General features: G+C 39.9%; 1 protein-coding gene across 2 annotated transcripts; it reads right to left on the minus strand.

Moving 5' to 3' along the window:
* Positions 1 to 13,788: 13,788 nt before the first annotated feature.
* On the minus strand, positions 13,789 to 14,294 carry LOC100964667 (anaphase-promoting complex subunit 16-like). 2 transcript variants are annotated; one of them, XM_012803582.2, is made up of 2 exons: positions 14,145 to 14,294; positions 13,789 to 14,069 (listed from the first exon to the last, which is right to left on the minus strand). In XM_012803582.2, the coding sequence occupies exons 1-2, from the start codon at positions 14,289 to 14,291 to the stop codon at positions 13,953 to 13,955; spliced, it is 264 nt and encodes an 87-aa protein (XP_012659036.2). In that variant the 5' UTR covers positions 14,292 to 14,294; the 3' UTR covers positions 13,789 to 13,952. The 2 variants fall into 2 exon arrangements, with proteins under 2 accessions (XP_012659036.2, XP_012659035.1); XM_012803581.2 differs by having other exon boundaries at positions 13,789 to 14,294.
* Between the last annotated feature and the right edge of the window lie 2,033 nt (positions 14,295 to 16,327).

Consider the following 16,327-nt stretch of genomic DNA (forward strand, 5'->3'; position numbering starts at 1 on the left):
CTGTGTGCATTCAGTGAGAGCACCCACCTCACCTCTGCCCCCTCCCTTGTTATCCCTTCCCCCAACTTGAATTGGAATGGGTTTTGCTCCTATGGGCACGCATCAGATCATCTACTGGCTTCATATTAGTATTGAGCACTTTGGATACTTGCTTTTCCATTCTTGTGATACTTTACTAAGAAGAATGTGTTTCAGCTCCATCCAGGATATTACAAAAGATGTGAAGTCACCATCTTTTTTTTACCACTGAATAGCATTCTATGGTATGAAGGAGACAATTTTTAAAACACCAGAACCATTTAGCCAGACAGTGTCACAGATACAGGTTGAATGACAGTAAACTGTCATATTTCTACTCAAATATGTTCACAAATAATTCAGTTCTCCAACAAAGTTCATAGGTACAGAGAATAGCAACAAAATTATTTATGTACAAAATTTTGGGAAGGGAAAGGCAAAAATAAAGGCAGGGAAACTTAGGAAGGAACTTGATGGATGGGAGCCATGGCAAATTCCCACCCGAATTCTTCATATTTCCATCTTATTCTTCTCTTTGAGAGTCTTCTCCAGCCCTGATTAAGTTAGTTCCCTGTAAAAAAGCCTTCTCTTAGAAGTTCCCTCACGGGAGACAGATCATTGTTGGGTCATGAACTCCGAGACGCTGGAATTCTCTGAACCTGTGGCCTCACCTTAACAGGTCCACAACACTTTCTTGTTGACTGCATGAACAATAAATGAGGGAATGAAGATGAAAAGCATAATTGTTACAGTAACAACTGCTTCCACAATCTTACAGGAAAAAGCTGTGAAGCCTCCTTTACTCAAAACAAGAAAAAAAAATACACAGCAAAAAAAAAAAAAAAAAAGAAAAAGAAAACTATCCAGAAGTTTCTAAGAACTGAAGTCTTGCATTTCTATAGTATTTAGGCATAGTAATGCTACATACACCTTAGACTCATATTTTATGGGAGCCAATCTTCACAGTGGAGGAATTTGTACTTTGTGAGAATTACCAAGTAATTCTCGCAAAATTTCTAAGTGGAGGAATAATTCCACATGTCCTGGTTTTATCAGAACATTGCATAACATTGACTCAACATTGACCCTGAAACCTTGGACATGTAAAAATAAAAATGAGCATGATTGGAAGCTTCTAATCAAGTAGGTATATTTGTAGAGCTGCTAAATATTGACTTAAGTTTAACCTCTGATTCTGGCAACCTTGTGATACCAAGCTCCAGGTGAGGAAAAGAAAGGCCTGGAGCACCTGTGTGGCCAGATGACAGCATGTTAGTCAAATGAGGTCTCATTTACTTAACCTTCAGAGAGCCTGGCCTGCCTCCCCTTATTTAGCTCAGCTCTTGCCAGTGCCCCTGACAAGAAGGATGTGCTGTCTTGAGTATCCCCAAATTCCCTGAGCAGAGAATACTGGGAAAATCTTGGAGTTGTTATTCCTTCCTCTCTTCAAGAACAACCATCCTGCCAAATTGAAGTGGATCGAGCTCACCCACCACCAGGGAATGAAATTGTAGCCAAACCTCTGTTTATGTGCGAATATGGTTTACTTGTAGAACAGAATAACAAGAATACCTATAATGTTATAGCATTAATTACTCAAATATCCTCACTCTTAAAGTCTCTCAACTTAATCCCCCACTGAAGCTTAGCTATTTTTCTGATGAAAACAAGGAGACACAGAGTTTAAACAACCTGCCCAGAAATACACAGTTGGGATTTGGAAGAGCTCAGTCTGGAGGGACAAGTTATATAAAAAATTGATGAACTGGACTTCAAGAAAATGAAAAAGGCTACCCTTCAAAAGACATTGCTAAGAAAATGCAAAGGCATTTTACAATCTAGCAAAGGCAAGATACAGATGGGAAAAAGTATCTGCAAAACACTATTAGCAAAGGTTTTGTATCCAGAATATAAAAAGAATCTCTTCTATTTTGAAAATAAGGCAAACAACCTAATAAAAATTAGAGAAATAATCACTTCACAAAAAGATGTATGAATGCCAATAAACATGAACCACCACACTCAACAGTGTTAGTCATCAGAGTTAGTCATCAAACGCACAATAAAATCATAAAGAAATATCACTGTATCTCAGTAAAATGGCAAAACTGTGACAGTTCCAGAGGTTTGGAACAACTGGAAACTTTCCTAAACTGCCAGTGGGAGTATCAGATTTACAGCCACTTGAAAAAATAGTTTAACAGTTTCCTATTAAGTTGTTTGTCTTATATACAAACCAGCAACTTCACAAGGAGGTGTTTACCCAAGAGATATAGGCACAGGTCCACAAAAAGACCATTACATGAATGGTCAGAGCAGCTTTCATCATAAGAGCCCCAAGATGGGCTCGGCGCCTGTGGCTCAAGCGGCTAAGGCGCCAGCCACATACACCTAAGGTGGCGGGTTTGAATCCCCATCCCGGGCCCACCAAACAACAATGATGGCTGCAACCAAAAAATAGCCGGGTATTGTGGTGGGCGCCTGTGGTCCCAGCTACTTGGGAGGCTGAGGCAGGAGACTTGCTTGAGCCCAGGAGTTGGAGGTTGCTGTGAGCTGTGATGCCATGGCACTCTACCCAGGGGGACAGCTTGAGGCTCTGTCTCAAAAAAAAAAAAAAAAAAGAGCCCCAAGATGGAAACAACCCAAACATCCATCAACTGGCAAGTGGAATACAAAATTATGCTACACGTATGCAATGGAATAAGAAAAGAACAACAAATACAGTAGCAACATGGACAGTCTCAAAGATATGAAACCAAAGGAAAGAAACACAACAAAAAGAGCACATATTATATTATTTTCTTATATAAAGTCTAGAACAGGCAAAACTAGTCTCTAATGACAGAGAACACAGCAGTCAGGAATTGGAGGTGAATTAGGGAATTATTTACTGGAGACAGTGGAAATGTTTTGTTTTGTACTGTTTACATTGGGATATCTGTGTGTGTGTGTGTGTGTATAGCACCTGCATTGTACTCTTAAATTGAGTGTATTTTCTTGTATGTAAAGTGTAGTTCACTAACACTGAAAAATATTTACATGCCCAGTCTATGCTATGTGATCAGAAATTGTTAAATTGAATCTTATCAAGGGAGGCTAACAAGGGGATGATTCTGGAAATTAAATTATTCTTCTGTTTTGATCCTGGTAATTCATCCATTCACTCATGCTTTCTTTCATTTAGTGAGGTGATTGTTTTTTGCATACATAGCTGTTACCATCAGCCCTGGGAAATGGAGATGAGTTAAAGATGACCCCAAAATTTTGGCTCAAGCAACGGGACAGCTTGAGTTGCCTTACCAAAGATGAGGGACTGTATTTCAGTGGAGCAAGTTTTGGGAGCAGAGATTGAGAGCTCAGTTTGGGGCACATTGAAAATGAAATGTCTTCTTAGAGTCTAAGTGAAGATAGTTCAGAGGAGACACCCAATTAAGTAATGTAAACTTGGGATTCGCTCATTGTACATACAACCATTAGTGTAGATGAGATCACTTAGAGAGGTGTTCAAGTACTGAGCCCCGAGGCACTACAAGCTCAGGGAAATGAAGAAGACTTGAGAGGGAGATGGAGGATGGAGGAGGACCAAGCAGTGAGGATGGAGGAGGACCAAGAGAAAGCGGTATCGTGGAGACCCAGAGAAGAAACTGTTTCTCAGAGGTAAGATGATCAAAATGCTCACAGGTAAGAATGAGAGCTGCCTGGAAGGATGGAGAGCATGAGTGAAAACAGTGATGTGGTCAGGTGGAACCAGGGCAGGAGAGATTTCCATTGTAGTTACAATTTCACTGTCTTTCAACACTCGGTCAGGAACACGAAGCATTTCATTGGTCACCAGCTGGTCTCTAAGATTTTAGAATTCTTTGCCACCTTTTATAGCTTAATAGCCACATCCTTCCCTGATGTGAACACAGTTGGTGTTCTGTCCCTGCTCCTCCCAGTGCATCTTATGGTTACATGTGAAAGTTCAGTGATCAAGTGGACAAAAAATGTGACAAGTACTCTTCTTTGTGCCCCATGTGCCAGGAGCCAATACCTACTCCTCACATGAGAGGGGCCATCTGCTGTAATGGGAGACATTGTTCTAGCAAGCTTGGGAAAATAATTTCATATAATATGGGGACAGTACTTTGTAACATCTAACAATGTCATCTGATAAGGGAATTTGGCTAATAAATCATTCTCTCTGTTTTCTCTCCAAAAATAGTAGGTGTCATAATCATTTTGCCTGGTTTCATAGGCTCCTCTGTGATGGTATGATTCGCAACTATTTTGACTATAAGAAATGTAATTTTTACTAATGCCTGTTATAGGGTGATTTCCAACTTTCACTGTAAAATTAACTGATTTCATTTAGCTTGATACCTTTCCGAATTTCGCCCTGTGTGTCTCTTCACCTTAAGATATTGCCTTCTTTAAAATATCTTTTGTAATAAATGGGTAATGTAGAAGAAAATTAATTGACTTTTTCCTGGAAAGGATTATTTTTTGCTTTTTCTGAAAAAAATCTTATTAATTTATCTGAGCAGACTTGATTATTATTTCAAGAACAGTATGAAAATAGCAACATCAGCAACTTCATCACCAAAAGCAATGCAGTCTACAGAACACTGTACAGGACCAATGAGTGTGGATCTAGTATAATATGTGTTTAGCTGATTGTTAACTATATTATACTGTGTATTCTATCGCACTATTACATTTTCTTGTTTAAAGACATAAAGATTCATATGGGGGGATTCTGATTGTAGTCTTGTACACTATTTAGATTATGAGATTATGAAAATGGTTTCATTCCATTCTCTACCAAAATTGACAAAACTCCTAGACTGATTATAAAAGTGGTCTCAATTCCCACTCCTAACTCTATCTGTGCCTTTTCAGTGTACAATGTGACTTTTTAGGTCCTCCCCTCAAGTGGAAGAATGGGTTTATCTATCCTTGAATTTGAGCCTGTGACTTACTTTGTCCAGTAAAATGTGGTGAAAATGACACTCTGCTAGTACTGAGGCCCCAAGAGGTCTGCCTTGCTGACATTCATTTCTTCTGACTGTTGTTGGTCCAAGTTCAATAGTGCAGGCTAGTTTGCTGACGAATAAGACGTTATGTGGAGGAGAGCCAATCGGACTAGACCATTTCAAACGAGCCAGCCCTTTGTCAGCCTGGCAGCTGACCAGGGACACATGAGTGAAACCAAGCAAGATCAACCAAACCTGGCTATAATTGGCAGAACTGTCTAGTTGACCCATAGAACAATAATTAATGCTTATTTTTTCTATCATTGATTTTTTTTTCTAATTTATTATGCAACACTAGCTAGCTGGTTCATTGCCTAACTTCTATTTGACTGGCTAAACTTTGAGAAACATGAGAGAAAAAACTCCGTGGATGTAGGGATTATGTCTATATTTTCACCTTTAGCTCTCCAACCCTAGACTAGTGTCTGACACATGGCCAACACTCTCTAGGTACTTAATGAATTAATGAACTCATCAATTCTTTGTTGCAATCTTTAGAGACTGTTGCAGACCATAGCTCATGGGAAGGAGAAGCGAGAGTTAAGCTCAGAATAGTCTGTAAGAAACACCTGTGGCATAACATCTCGGTAATGTAACACCTTGGTGATAAGGGCATGGGAAAGGGATTTGGCTCTCCTTAACATGAGAACATGCAAGACAAGAACATCAGTGATTGGCAGTCTCTATACCTGTGGTGCAAGTAGCCACAGGATCACATCTATAAGTAGCTGCAGAAGTCAGTTGGGGCGTGAATTCTTTCATGGACTCACTCACTCTGATTCTTTCACTTCTCCTGCTCGCAGGGTGTCTGCCCAGTATCTCTCTAGGAAGACTGCTAAGATTTACTCTCCTTTAAGACTGTTTCTCTCTCTTCTCTCCTGCCAAGATGAATAGCCCTCAGGCACCTAAGGGTAATTGTTCCCAAGCAAGATAGCACAGCAGTCTGAGTCTGGACAATAGATAAGCCGGCTGGAGACCTAGCCAGTTTTAGCCCCGACAAGGGACATTTTACATTAATGTAGTTTTGAACACTGCCTGAATCTACTTTTAGACTCTCATGAAAATCAAGATAGAGATGGACACAGGGGCGGGGCTGTTACTCTGCTGTTCACAGGCTTCAGGTACCAAAGTTTTCTCTTCTGAGGCCTTGGGAGTTTTTCTTTTCTTTCTTTCTTTCCCTTCCTTCCTTCCTTTCTTTCTTTCCTATTAGAATTCTATTGGCTACTATGGCTTTTTGTGGCTACTATGACTGATTTCTTTGAAAACTTAGGGTTTATTTGCCCACACATAGATTTATGTGAAGTACCAAATAAGGCACTTGCCACAATAAGAGACATATAAATCAGCAGTCCCAAATCCTGTGGGACGTTTATAAAAATTTGGACTCCTGGAATGCTCCTTAAATCACTGAATCAGACTCTCCAGGGGTTATACTGAGGAATCTGTATTTTTAAGAACTTCCCTTGGGCAGTCATGCATACATATTTGTGGAATATTGATATCATGTACTGGGTTTACAGAATTGACTAAATCTTGAATCCTCCAGGTAGGATGCTCAGGAGGCTGCAGAGCCACAGCTCAGGGATTCCATGAGGGATATTGTGCTGCGCTTTCCCCAGCGGACAGATACCCGCCTGCATAGACATCGGAATGCTCTCTGTAACACTTCCGGGTATTTCAAAATCTGTTCCAAAAGGAGAGACCTAGAACTATCAAACCAAACTTCAGTGTAAAGACATTCACTCCTATATCATCTGAAGTTTGAACCCTAAATCCTACTGTGCTATCCAAACTGATGACACTCACTTTTGATGGACACATTCTTACCTCTAAACATGATACATCATGATGCAGAACTTAATCACTTGAGGAAGCATACGGAAAGTTAGGAACAAAATGTCTGGCACCTCCAGCATTTTGATAATTGACCTAACTCACTATACAGGGCTCAGCAGCCAGTGTATCAGTGTAGTGGCCCATCTGGGTGGCCGTGCCTGGTGTGGGAAGTTCTTATTCTAAAGGTAATAAATACATCTTTGGGCTCTTACCTGTTCAGGTAATCTTTATTTGAGGTAAAAAGTGATCTTAATAATGTTTTAAAAATATAATCTCTTGAAAGGTCACTTTCCCTGGCTTACTCCTCTCCCTCTGGGCTATGCAGTCCACACACCTGTCCAAGATAATTTATACCCCACCTCACACCTTCCCAGCCCTAACCTGGAAGAGGTCTGCACATCTTTGGCCCAAAATACCTTCAGGCAGTGATAACAGCAGTTGGAAGGGATGAGACTTTGTCCTTCCTTGATTTACTGGTTCTGATTTTTACTTCATCAGTAGGGGAAACAGCAGGTATATCCTGGCTGGAAGATTGGGTGCAATTAGGCCCTTCCTACTTATCCTCTCCTATTGTCCACATCCCTCTGAAATTCATCCCCACACCTTCCTCCCAGGAAGGGCAGGCTAGACATTCATTTCTCTGCCTCTAATTGCTAATTACTTGGTTGCATGTAGTTTTCTTCATTATTCTATTATTTTCATAAGGTGAGGCCCCCGTTAGTTACCTCGTATCCTTACTTAACTCAGACTGGACCAGTTTGGATGGACTGTGTGTTGAATTTGCTCAACTTCTAAATATGTTCTCAGTTCCCCCCTCTATGGCAGGGGGTTGTAAATTTGTTTCTGTAATGGGCCAGAGAGTCTCTGTTGCTCCTGTCCAACATGAAAATAGCCATAAACAATATATAGATAAAAGAGTGTAGCTGTACATCATCAGAAGTTTATTTATGAGCACTGAGATTGTAATTTCAGATAATTTTCATGTGCCACCAAGATATTATTTTTCTTTCAATTTTTGAAAGATGTGAAAACCATTCTTAGCTTGTGGGCATAATGGGGCAGGCCAGGTTGGGCCTGTGGGTCACAGTGTGAAGACCACCGGTTTAGAGAATACAAAACTTTCCACAGTTCTGTGGTGAAGTATGTGAGACACTAGATTTCCTAGTTTAAAATCTCAACTCCGCTATGTGCTAATGTGCTTTTAGACTATCCCACCTCAGTTTCCTCACCTGTGAAATGAGAACGTTTTAGAACCTACTGTGTTGGCTTCCTGTGAGGAATATAGAGCATGTAGGATGGCCCTGGTACACACCAGGCACTTGTTTAATATTTTTATTACTGCTATTCTGATGAACTTTTCCTATTTTATTTATGGTTCTATAAGGCCTTGCTGACTTTACTTAGTCTACTTTATTTCTTCTAGTTAAGCTCAAGATCCCCCCCAAGCTAATAATCCTGCTCACCTCTGATTAACACCACACATTGAACACAAAATTCAATATTTTAGTTTTGAAGTGATTTATATCGCCAAGTCTGAGTATAACAAATACCTCTTTTAGAAACTTGATTTAAGAATTAACTTATAAGTAACTGATGTGGCTTAAAGGAAAATCACAATTAACACAACATGAGGTAATAAAGCCAACTGGAGTTTTCATTTATGTAACAACGAAAACTTTGTCTACAGACGATCAAACATGTACATGAAAAGTAAGTATTTCAGATGAGGCAGTCTTTTATAATTGAGGTTAAATTAAATTTAAAGTTAACTTTTCTATAAAATAGCCTTTCCTGGATAAGCAGTATATAAGAAATCTCTTAAATGCATAACCTATGCAGGAAATTGTATGAGTCATGAAAGTTACTGAAAATAATATCCTATTTCTTTATGAGTGATATAATTCCCTAGTCACTGCCATGCCATGACAAATGCTTTCCTCTATTAAACCTTCCAGGAAGGCCAAGTGTATCTTGCAAAGCTATCTGTGCTGAGTATACTGCAAGAAAAACCACTTAAGTGTTGATGTACCATAAACTCTTTTATGAAACTGGACTTGATTACACATTAATGACAGTTATTTTTTTCTAGTTAGTATCCTGTTCAGGATATAACAATGGGAGACATCACTGTCAATTGGATCACAATCACACTGAAACACTAAAGCCATGAAGGATAATTTGTGCCTTATGACTCATTTTCTAGCTCCCAAGTATTCTTTTAGATAGGTCATAGATAAAAGTGTGAAACGAATTTAGAAAAAATGATTGATTCGTTTAGATGAGTCTAACTCATTGATGGATTGTCTAGGTTAGCTCCATGAAATGTTTATAGCAAATATTCTTTCTCCAACAGTTTTCTTATCTTCATTCACCCTAGTAAAATACTCTTAGGGAACTGGCAGTCACTGGAAAAAATGGCTGGAGTCCTTTTCTGTTTAAGAAAATAAGAACTAGAGAATATCAAATATTTAGCAAGCTTGGCAAATCAACATTTTCCTGGGGAAATATCTCTAAATGTATAATGGTTTTGCAGTCTCAGATTCAGTCTCTGTTTACAGAACAGAAGAGATCACTCTTTTTACAAATGATATTTCTTTTCCTTTGCTTAGAAGGAATCTAGGCTTCTATTACCCAAAGTGCAGTCCCTGGGCCAGCAGCCTGGGCAGCACCGGGGAGCTAGCTAGTTAGGAATGCAAAAGAACTTTGATCTGCTGAACAGCCTTTTTGGAAAGCATGGAGAATCCTCAAAGAGTTCAAAATAGATCTTCCATTTGATCCCACAATCCCATTACTAGGAATCTACCCAGAAGAAAAAAAAAATCATTTTATCATAAGGACATTTGCACTAGATTGTTTTAAAAAACTCAATTTACAATCACTAGCATGTAGAAACAACTTACATATCCATCAACCCAGGAATGGATTAATGAACTATGGTATGTGTATACCATGAAGTATTATTCAGCCATGAAAAAGATGGAGACTTTGCATCTTTTGTATTAACGTGGATGGAGCTGAAACACATTCTTCTTAGTAAAGTATCATAAGATAGAAAACCAAATATCTGATATACTCAATACTAATATGAAGTCAATAGATGAACTAATAAATGCCTACACAAGAGAAAAATTCAATTCAATTCAAGTTGGAGGGATGGAGGAGAAGAGAAGTGGGAGAGAGGAGAAGGGAGGGGGTTAGTATACTCCTACCTAATGGACATAATATAAGGATATATGGCACACCCCCTGAATCCAGAATACAACTACAACAGAGACTTCACCTAACAAATGCAAACATTGTGACCTAATTGTCTGTACCCTCATATTAATCTGAAATTTAAAAAAATCCATATTTTAACAGGATCTCATGCGGGCTTTGCATGTGCACCAAGGTTTGAGAGATGCTAATCTGGATGGCTTCAATTTGATTCATCCCTGAACCTAATATATGTTAAAAGGGAGAATGTGAAATTAATAAAATTGCCTTTGCAGGAATAAGAACTGATCACCCTTGTAAACTGGGGTCAAGGAGCTCATTGATTTGGGGATGATGGTAGCAGCACTGACATGATTTATGTCTATAAATACAGCATTAATGGCATCGTCAGGATTCTTCAAGCTAGGCAGGTCTAATGCTGAAACTAAGATTTACACTGCTAGGGAAGCAGCCATTGTGTGGCCTGCCTGTCCCGTTTCAGGATTGCCTGATCAGTCCCCTGGCTTGGAATACTCCTCTATGTTGAAGCTGGGTCCTGAGCTGTTGCTTGACCCCAGATCCTTCTTCCTCATTTGGAGAGAACTTGCTCCTATACTGGGTACACAATGCAATGTCTTGTATTGCGTAAGTGTGCATAACAGATGGCCAGGCTTATCCACGTATCTGCCACCCTCTACCACCCAAGGGAATGAGGCCTTCACCAGCAATGCAAGAGGGTGTGGGCATCCATCACCTCGTGTGGACCATCAGAAGGGAGCTTCTAGGCAAGGGGACTGAAGCACACCACAGGTTCATGCTGGTTTCTTCTCCTTCCTGTGAGTAAAGCGTTGCTCCAGCCAGTGTCTCATACATTGACTCCTCCTTGGTAACTCTGAGCCCACAGAGTCATTTTTATGGCTCTTGCTGTCCTCACTTGGAATTGGTAGCTGGATATTCTTCCTCAACCTCCATGTCATATTAATAGCACAGGTGTGGATGCAAAGGCATATTGTTGATGTGGGTGTGAGTGTGCACATAACACCAACTTAGTGATTGGGCCTGTGGGGTGGGACAAGACTTCCCTTCCATTTCCTGGAATCCACAGATTTTGCTCCTACCTCTCTAAATCTCAGGGTTTTTTCTTTGTAAAATGAGAAAATAAAGGTAACTTCAGAGCAGGGTTATTGTGGAGTACATATGAAACAATGCACAAGAGGACTTAGTACACTCCCTGGCACATAGTACCAGGCCCACTATGGGCCTCATGCTGATTTTGTGAGGACTCTTTGCTTATCTGTGGTATCAGATATCACAAAAGGTATGCACTAACTTTTATTTTCTCTTTGCTAATCAGCTTTTGTTAGTGTTTATTTATTTAATGTGTGGCCCAAGACAACTCCTCTTCTTCCAATGTAAGGCAGAGAAAAAAAAAAAAGGTTGGACACCCTGTAAACACTCAACAAATGGCAGCTGCAACAAATCCCTAAGGACGCCAGAGCATTGGGATTATCTGCTCGTCAGACAGTTACCAAGATTCTGCCAGAGGTGGGAGATGCCGGTTCTGTAAAAGCAGCTCAGCTGTGATGGAGAACAATGCTCCCCCAAATAAACCTGCTGGGAATTCCAAATGTCAGATATCTCTTGTAGGACATCTGAAGACAACCAAATTTCCTGAAGAACTAACAACTTCAAAGAAAGCCGCAAAGAGAGGCTGGAGTTAGCACAGAGGGGAAGTGGCAGGAAGATGCCTGCTGTTCCTGCAATGCCCCTCTTCCTTTTGATAATGAGAGTTGCAGCAATGTGTTTTGGATTGACAAGGGTGATGCTGTTGGCCAGGGCAGCAGGTAGCAGGTAGCCCAGGTGGCTCAGGGGTTCTGCACACACCTCTATTTTAATTGATTATTGAATTTGAGCTGGAGGGTCTGAGCTCCTTCCCTGATGCTCTTGAGTAACTGATGCTACCTGGGATCCAGCTGGCAGCTCTACCTCCAGGAGTGATTGCATCGGAAGTTGACTGCAATTAATTATACAATTCTGAGCGCTACAAGTTTAATTCCACTTAAATGGCAGTATGTCTCTGAATAAGGGTGGATGTGAATGGGGTCTCCAAAGCACTTTTGAGTTTTGGGTAGTAGTTCTATGTGAAATATGTGCTCTGCCAACCCTAATGTCAATAAAAGCAATCATGCTTGCTATTAACACTTTGACACTGGACCACCAGTCCATGACTGAAACATGCAGGAGCCATTCTCCCAGGCTTATGGGTAACTATCTGAAATTCCCTTTTAAATGTGCTGCTTGTCCTGCCCAGGGCTTCCAGATGCACAGCCTGTGATTTGCCCTTGGCCCCATCTGCCCTCTCTCTAGCCTCCCAGGACCGTCTCCAATGATGAACCTCAGAGGGTGAGTGACCACTTTTGGAGAGTAATCTGCTTCAGAATGGGTCAGAAGGAGTCAGTAATAAAACAATGTAGTAATAGGAACCTCTGGCTTCCCGATTTGCCAAAATAATCTGACAATAATATCTTCTACAGAGACATAGTGGGATTTGGGTATGCTCAAGAGAAGGTATAAAAGCACTCCAAATATTCATTAGCCATGAAGTTTTTACAGTTACATAAGAAAATAATAGTGCAACTAACTCTAGTTGTCATGGGTCTCTATCTTGTCCCTCTGCTATGAAAAGGGAGTTAATTTAATGGTAAAGAGTCATCACAGAAACTATTAGAATTTCTTTAAGAAAACAATAATGAATATTATGTAGCCTTAAAGAAAGATGGAGACTTAACCTCCTTCATGTTTACATGGATGGAGCTGGAAAATATTCTTCTTAGCAAAGTATCTCAAGAATGGAAGAAAAAGTATCCAATGTACTCAGCCCTACTATGAAACTAATTTATAGTAATAGTTCAACAATATGGGGAAAGGGGAGAGGGAAAGGAGGGGAGGAGAGAGGATGGGTAGAGGGAGGGTGAGTGGTGGGATCACACCTATGGTTCATCTTACAAGGGTATATGTGGATTTTTCTAAATGTAGAATAAAAATGTCTTAACATAATAACTAAGAAAATGACATGAAGGCTATGTTAACCAGTTTAATGAAAATATTTCAAATTTTATATAAAACTAGCACACTGTACCCCACCCCAAAACCTAATAAAGGCTACATAGAAAATTTAAAAAAAAGTGAATGTTAGATTTTTTTTTTTTGCTCTTTCAAGGATTTATTTGCTATAGAATTGCTTGAGCCCACCAATGAGATGAACTCAAGATTCCTGTGTTTAAAAGTTATTTTGTTATTTTTTCAAGTGCTGCAACATTCAAAAGCAATTCTTTTTGCCAGCATTTGGCATGTTTAGAAGAGGTTAGAAAAAGTACCTATGGAATTAGATGTCTAAAAATAGAAAAAAAAAAACCCCAATTTTAACATTCCTCATTTGGATGGGTCCTGAGTTAAAATCATATTCATCTCCAAAAAGAACTATTTCAGGCCAGAAATGGATTTTATAACCACAGATCCTGACCTTGGACTTGACTAGTGAAGATTCCCAGGCACTGGATGGATGACAGGATAGACATGGTTCACTTGGCCAATTCTGGCATGTGCCCTACCTGGCATGTAACAATTTTATAAATATCTTTTAAACCTAAACTGAAATTGATTGTCTTAATCTGCTTCCCAACGCTTTTTAAAACAAAGAAACAAAAATTTTCCCTACAAGATAACATGTTTAAATATTCGTTATCTGTGGACAGATACAGAGAAACCAAATACAAATGTGGATTAACAATTCAGTGACGTACTATGAATCTCTGGATGGCTATGTAAGCTGAGAGAAAGTCCCTTTTGGCTCTGCATTTGCCACCAGAGGTGACCGTCCAGACAGCATCAACCTGAAGAGGGTGTGAACCCCAGCAGCTGCTGGATGGGCTTAAACCGCCACTGGTTGGCTTCTAGCTCTTCTACCAAACCAGCTAGTTTTTCCATCCGAGCAACTTGTTGATCATGTTTCACCTGTTTAAGTGTGGCTGCCACTTGATAGCTGAACACAGATTCGCAGAGGAATCCCTCAGAGCCCTCTTCTAACATCTCTCCGGCTCCTTTGGGGTCGGTGAAAAGTGCTTTCCCTGGTGGGGCAAGGTCTGAGACACTGAAACCCCATCCAGTGACAGAACTTCCACTGACGCCACCAGCTGAGGAGGATGATGAAGAGGCAGCCATTTCCATGACAGAATTTTTACTTCAAACTTGCTGCATGACTAGGGTGACCAGATTTTAACATTTGTAAAGTGGGACAACATGGGGGGGGGCAGTGGGGGGCAGGGCAGGGGACGGGGCCAGCCGGAGCCTGACAACGACTATGCAAACTTTGATAAGCAGTTCTCGATAATCACTTCTCAACAATTATTTGTTATTCTTATAGTTTAACATTATAAAATTAACAAAAATAATATAAAACTCATATTCTGGTGAAATAGCCACATGGCAGCCGAAAACCATATATTCCCTTCCTGTTCTCCAGCCCATTCGTGCATTCTTTCCAAACATCGGGCGGTGGGACGCGGGACAAATTGTTAAAAAGTGGGACTGTCCCGCGAAAAGCGGGATGTCTGGTCACCCTAAGCATGACTGTGTTCAAATCACTTAACTTTCTGTTCTTCAGTTGCTTTATCTCACTGGCTTTGGCACTTTCCCTTACAGACCTGCCCCCAAGGCCAGGTGAAGCACCCAAGCTTACAACGCAGAGAATGGCCACGTGCTCGCGGCCGCCATGAATGTTAGATCTTGTCATGTACTCTTTCTGCATCTATTTATAGGACCACATAAGTTTTCTTTTCTTTTCTTTTCTTTTCTTTTTTTTTTTTTTGAGACAGAGCCTCAAGCTGTCCCCCTGGGTAGAGTGCTGTAGCATCACAGCTCACAGCAACCTCCAACTCCTGGGCTCAAGAGAGTCTCCTGCCTCAGCCTCCCAAGTAGCTGGGACCACAAGTGCCCGCCACAATGCCCGGCCATTTTTTGGTTGCAGCCATCATTGTTGTTTGGCGGGCTGGGCTGGATTGGAACCCACCACCCTTAGGTGTATGTGGCTGGTGCCTTAGCCGCTTGAGCCACAGGTGCCCAGCCGAACACATAAGTTTTCTGCTTAGGCTGCCAAAGTTATGAATTACATCATTTGAGTTTAGATTGTCAAATCAACCCTGAATAACTTAATAAATCTAACTTTGTTGTGAAAAAAAAAAGCAAACAATAATGAAAGTAATGGCTTAAGCCCATGAAATCCAAGCATATGTCTTTCTCATAGTGAGTAATGAAAACGTTAGTCCATAAGGTTCTCTATATCACAACCAATTTGATGTTTCAGATGAATTATATTAATATATTAAAGTTGAAACTAACAGCACATGAAATTCAGTTTAAAGACTGAATTAATTGCTTACATAAATTTCCTCAGATATATTTATGTTATTACAACAGAATGGCCTAGTAAATGAGGTCAAATTGGCTTCCAAATGAAATTTAAAAATAGTCATCATATAAAGCACTTTTCTGTTCAAAGGAAAACCAATGGTTGGGAGAGGAGTATCTTTGTCATTGATCACAGCTTCAGCATTGCTTTAATAAAAACTCCAAAGAGCTGAGCCTGTGAGCTCTCACATACCCTGGAGACAGTTACCTGGCAAACACCCACAGGCAATGCCACAGCAGCTCCCACCACCCTTCTCTCCAGCCCACAGAGATGTGTTCATCTCTTTCAGCTGAAAAACACAGGAACAATCTACAGAAAAAGGTAAATCACTTAGAACTGAAGTGTCTTCTAATATATTTGGGGGGATAAAATAAAGTTTCCTATTTTTATATATTCCTGTCATAAGTCTAATATAACAATGAATAATAATTGTGATTGAAAAAAAATTGGTCTTATAATTCTATATATATATATCTTATAAACTTTATTATAGACTCAAATATAGAAGCTTAACCTGAGTGAGAACTCAAATCTTGATATATAGGCATAGATATTTTATTTTTTTAATGAATAAAATGTAGAATATGGACTATTCAATCAGTAAGCAGCAACCAGCTGTTATCATGCTATATCCAGATTCTTCCACTAGAGGGCTCCTTAACTAAATATATTGAAGATGTGAAAGGTTTTTTTCATGATGAAAAGATCAATTTTTTTTTAAATCAAAAAGATTTTTAATCTGTATCACTACTGTATATAAAGGGAAAGTCATTTTATAGGGAAAATTCAGATAGTT

The sequence above is a fragment of the Otolemur garnettii genome, unplaced genomic scaffold (genome assembly GCF_000181295.1).
Source record: "Otolemur garnettii isolate 467f Iridium unplaced genomic scaffold, OtoGar3 scaffold00021, whole genome shotgun sequence".
In the NCBI taxonomy this organism is placed as follows: Eukaryota; Metazoa; Chordata; class Mammalia; order Primates; family Galagidae; genus Otolemur; species Otolemur garnettii.